This window comes from Actinia tenebrosa, unplaced genomic scaffold (genome assembly GCF_029948245.1).
Source record: "Actinia tenebrosa isolate PJP-AT-01 unplaced genomic scaffold, QUT_ActTen_1.0 PGA_scaffold8__29_contigs__length_14323225, whole genome shotgun sequence".
In the NCBI taxonomy this organism is placed as follows: Eukaryota; Metazoa; Cnidaria; class Anthozoa; order Actiniaria; family Actiniidae; genus Actinia; species Actinia tenebrosa.
Window position 1 is genome coordinate 13522194 of NW_028292585.1, and position 4870 is coordinate 13527063.

Consider the following 4870-nt stretch of genomic DNA (forward strand, 5'->3'; position numbering starts at 1 on the left):
ATGTGATGCAATGAGTCAGGAATCTAACCCAAGAAATGAGAGGCAAGGTCACTTGTAGGGTGCTCCATAGTCAATGAAGCTGGACAGTGCAGCATCACATGATTAGCCCAAGAGATTCTTGTCCATTTTAGTTTTGAGTTGCACTATTGAATGCTTTCAACTTTATTTCCAGAATTAAATCACTGAAAAAGGAAATTGAAGCGAAGGAAAAGGAAATCAAGCAAAAGTTACAAAAGAAAGAAGAACTAAAGGAGGGAGAGCTAAAGAAACCCAAACGACTTGGACGTCATGGGTATCCTTTGTTGAGATATCTCATCTCCACCAGTTTATTTTTGCTTTCAAAATGAATTTGCTCAACTCTTGTCCTTCTCCTGCATTTAAAATAGTCAGTTCTTGTATTCCCACAGGAATGGAGGTGTTCATATTTTTCTGTTTTCCATCCATCCATCCATCCATCCATCCATCCATCCATCCATCCATCCATCCATCCATCCATCCACCCATTCATCCATGCATCCACCCGTCCGTCCGTCCGTCTGTCCATCCTTCCGTCCATCCATCCATCCATCCATCCATCTATCCATTATTCATAAACCTTAAATGTCATTTGCCTTGACTTCAAAAAGATTCGAAGAAGCAGCCGTAGAAATCCAGCTAAGTGACGAAATCACAGGCAACCTGCGGTCCATAAAAGTAAGTAAGTAGTGTTTAGATGTGTTTGTAACACAGGTACAGTATTTCTGTGATGGGTATCCCATCAATACTTGATCATCACATCACAATATAGAGCTCCCATTGATAGCAGTACTTTTGTTACTGAAGGGAATACGCTGCTTAAACAAAGGTTTTCATTCATTCATTCCCTCAATAGAACCTGCTCTTTTCCTTGGGCATAAATAATTGAATTCCCATTACAGACCACGTGTCATTCCCTAGAGTATCATTTCTTTGTTTAACGGTGGGCACATGAGAAGACACATGAATATGGATACAACTAAAACAAAGAATCTTATTCTTGAGAGAATAACCCGTGGTCTGAAATGAGAATAAAATAAAATAAAATAAAACAAATCATCATAATATTAAAAATATTACTAACTGCGAAATATCAATAATTGCAACGTTCGTAATTCTTCTTGAAAACTTTGATTTTACACTTAAAAATCCCTAAAAACCCTTAAAACCCTTAAAGAACCCTGGAACCATCGATGAAGTATCTTGGACCTGCCTTCAACATGGCCACCTTATCACCAAGTCATCAATAATATAGTTGGTAACTACAGCAATATATTATTCAATATTTATTTGTTTATTTTATAATGGTAGCCAGAGGGAAATCTATTTGCAGACAGATTCAAAAGCCTACAGAAAAGAAATTTGATTGAGCCCCATAAACCAGTTCTGTAAGTATAACCAGTGATGCGTTAAGTATAGCATGACGTTGAAGAACTCGTAGTTATTTGTTTCTTGTTGTTTTTTTCGTGTTCTTTGCAGACCTCATCGTAAGTATGCTAAGAAGGAATACGTGAAGAAATCCTACGATAAGCCGTGTGTCAAGGAAATCGCTGCAGGTGAAATGAAAATTTCGTTCTTCCTTCCTTCCTTCCTTCCTTCCTTCCTTCCTTCCTTCCTTCCTTCCTTCCTTCCTTTAGATTTCTTTCTTTCGTATTTTTACACTACTGCTCCTTCCTTTGCTTTCTTACTTGATATCTACTTCCCTCCCTCCTTTTCCCTTATTGACCTTCGCTTTATTCCTTGAGATCTTCCTTGATTGCTCACTCTTTGCCTCCCTCTCTCCATTCCTCCTATTCTTGGTAACATCCTTCTCACTTCTTTTTGTCCTTACTACCCCTTTGCTTCCTTCCTTGAGATCTTCCCCGCTTGTTTGCTCACTCCTTGTCTCCCTCCCTGTCTTCTTTCCTTCCTTTCTTCCTTGGTACCTTCCCCTCAATTCTTTTTCCTTACTATTCGCTCCTTTGCTTTTTTTCTCCAGATCTTCCCTCCTTTCTCGGTTTTCTATCAGTATTTTCGCTCTTTTATCTTATTGCTTCTTATCTACTTGTTTGGTTGTTAAGCGCTGCTCACATTTCATTCCGCGTTATATTAAGACTACATTTTTCTTACATCTTTGCAGAAGGAAAGTGACCCCCTACGACAAGATCACGACGAGACTCAAGGTGCATAGGAATGTAGAGTATTTATAATTTTTTTACAAAGTTTATTATTTCATTTTCCCATCCTATTATTTCGGTACCGGGTAGTGAAAGAAAATGAAATCAAGTTCTGCCACAAGCCAAAGCACATTGCAATTCCAAATAATTATTCAACAAGAGCAAAAACATCCCATGCAAAGCCCGGGGAAACTTTTATTTGTATTATAGGGCAAATGGTGTATTGGCAGGAAAAAACCGCCAAATAAGACTGCGTTGTGATTGGATGAATCGCACGTGAGAATTTGAAAAACCATTTCAGTGCTACTGCATAGTTAATCTTGCAACTCGAGACCACGCATTCTGGGGTCCAGTTCTGTTCTAAAATGCAGTGGTGAAAACAGAACGAAAGTGACGATTTGCTAATTGATGTATAAAACTTGTTTTTAAACATATCTTACGATAATGTGGTTAATTCGGTGATTTTACGGCTTTTATGGCATTTCTTTAATACTTGTACTAAAAGTTCTATAGTAAAGCCTAAACATTCTAAACTATCGCTAATAATATAAAATAATATTATTGATATATTTATAGCGAAAAATAGTGTTTTACTTACCAATTTTTTTAAAGAAATTTTAAAAATGACAAAATTACACATATAATTGACCACCAAAATTTAAAATGATTGATAAACTATCAAATTTTCAATAAATGTAATAAAAATGGTTATAAGATCTCTGAGAATGAGAATCGCGCGGTAGAATTAGTTTTCTTTTTTGACTTTTTACATACAGTATGATTAAATCCTTCCTTCCTTCCTTCCTCCCTCCCTCCCTCCCTTCCTCCCTCCCTCCCCCCCTTCCTCCCTCCCTCCCTCCCTTCCTTCCTTCCTTCCTACCATCCATCCTTCCTTCCTACCATCCATCCTTCCTTCCTTCCTCCCTTCCTTCCTTCCTTCCTTCCTTCCTTTAGATTTCTTCCTTTCTTTTTTTCGATTCTTTTTCATTTTTTCGTTCAAGGTTTTATTCATTCATTCATTCAGTAATTTTGTTTCCCTCTCTCTTTATTATCATCTTTATTACTTCAACAAGCACTTCTAAAAAAACAATAGCACTAAGTCATCAACATGCCAGTAATTATAAATGTCTTTATCCACATTTTCAATTTTTCCACGGCATATTCAACTAATTTGTGTTAAAACATTTAATCAATAAACAAGAAAGGTAAAGGTCGTAAAAATATATGCGTATTGCAAAAAAGATCTTTTTTTAAGATTTGCGGTAAATTTGTCGATGGTGAAAGGAAATATATTTCGATTTTAGACAAAACACCAGCACGAGTTGGCGAGTGTTCCTCATGGGAAGTCTATTGAAAAGGAATTTTATAATTAAGTTAAATATATTGTGGTTGAAAAAAATTAGGGCATCAGCTTTGCGTATTGTTAATGGAGTTTCAAGTGTGATTGAGGCAAATTTTAGATTGAAGTCTTTTCCCTAGCAAGGAAAAAAAATAGAATAGAATGTAAAATAGAATATATAAGGTATTGGAGTGTGAAGCAAGCTGAATTATCCGAAAACATTGAGACGAACAAAACAAAAGAAACATCGTTTGCTAGAAAATTGCTTTGAAAACAATCGAAAAAACCCTTCAAACTTTAATTTTCGTTGTTTTTTTCTTGAGGTAAGAACGGTAAGAACGAGTGATTACGGAAGGCAGTAAGAGTTCAGAAACAGATCGACTGTTGTCGAGACTGTTTCCACAGATTATACTGAGTTGCTTGGTAAAACCTTTGAAGAGGAAATGAACTGTTCCGCGAAAATAGATAAAATAGTTGGTACAAATCTTACTCGCGAGGGGGAAAGTGAATCTGCGGATTTGCAAAGTTGTGTCAACTTTGAGGAAAATTCGTTTTTGAAAGAAGATATTGATGACCAAAGTGATGAAGATAAAAAGTGTACCAAAACTTTATCTGAAAATATAGCCGTACTGCCAAGAAAGCACACAGTGTATCAGAAGTAGGCGACAGGAAAAGGAAGCAAAACAAAGAAACAAGAATTTATGGCTAAATCTTCATTTGAAAGCCGAGTGCAGGCGACAAGAATGAGAGAGATCCATAGCAAAATGGCAGAACGCGCGAGAGAAAGATTGAGAAAACGCAAGCAAGAACGAGATTTTACTAAGAAACTTTATACGCCATCAAATGACAAAGCTCGGTCATCAATTGAAAGGGCACGGTTTGTCGAGTATGTGGAAGGAATCACACAAGAATTGCGAGAAATTAATTTGCGATAGGACAAGCGATACTTTGATGTCCTTTGTAAAGGCGACAAGAAGCATAAATCTTAGATAACCTTTATAATATGTTGTTTGTGATCATGTTGTTGTTCTTTAATTAAGCAACAACATCTTGAAATATCTGTCCCTCCTATGTAGAAAAGGGGTGTTTCTTAGGGCTCATACTGTCAATCAATCAAAGAAAGCCAAATAGAGGAACCTCAGTGAAAGTTTTTGATCCCTAAACTAAGGACGTTCGCGGGCAAATGCGTTTCCCATGTTTTTTATTTCTTTTTTAAAATAAAAAAATCTTAATAGTTCGATGAGCGATGAGCAGAAAATGGAGCTTAAGAGGTTTATTCCGTGTGGATTTCGTGTGCATTCCATGTGCATTACTTGTGAATGAAATGAGAAAATACGTGAATATATATCGGACAGGATGA

The 4870-nt window shown here is 36.6% G+C and overlaps 1 protein-coding gene across 4 annotated transcripts in view; it reads left to right on the forward strand.

The window, feature by feature from the left end:
• Nucleotides 1-4870, forward strand: part of LOC116292374 (ribosome biogenesis protein NOP53) — a 38535-nt gene that overhangs the window by 5036 nt on the left and 28629 nt on the right. For 3 of the 4 annotated variants that reach the window (XR_016121848.1, XR_004196658.2, XM_089040870.1), the window contains exons 9-13: nucleotides 173-292; nucleotides 627-693; nucleotides 1327-1403; nucleotides 1495-1571; nucleotides 2135-2177. Coding sequence is in view for 2 of the 4 variants with exons in the window: in XM_089040870.1 (XP_088896996.1) it covers nucleotides 173-292; nucleotides 627-693; nucleotides 1327-1403; nucleotides 1495-1571; nucleotides 2135-2145 (352 nt within the window). In the remaining 2 variants the exon portion in view is untranslated. Of the gene's footprint in view, nucleotides 1-172; nucleotides 293-626; nucleotides 694-1326; nucleotides 1404-1494; nucleotides 1572-2134; nucleotides 2606-4870 lie in introns of those variants that run through there. The other variant, XM_031699680.2, reaches the window with a different exon arrangement.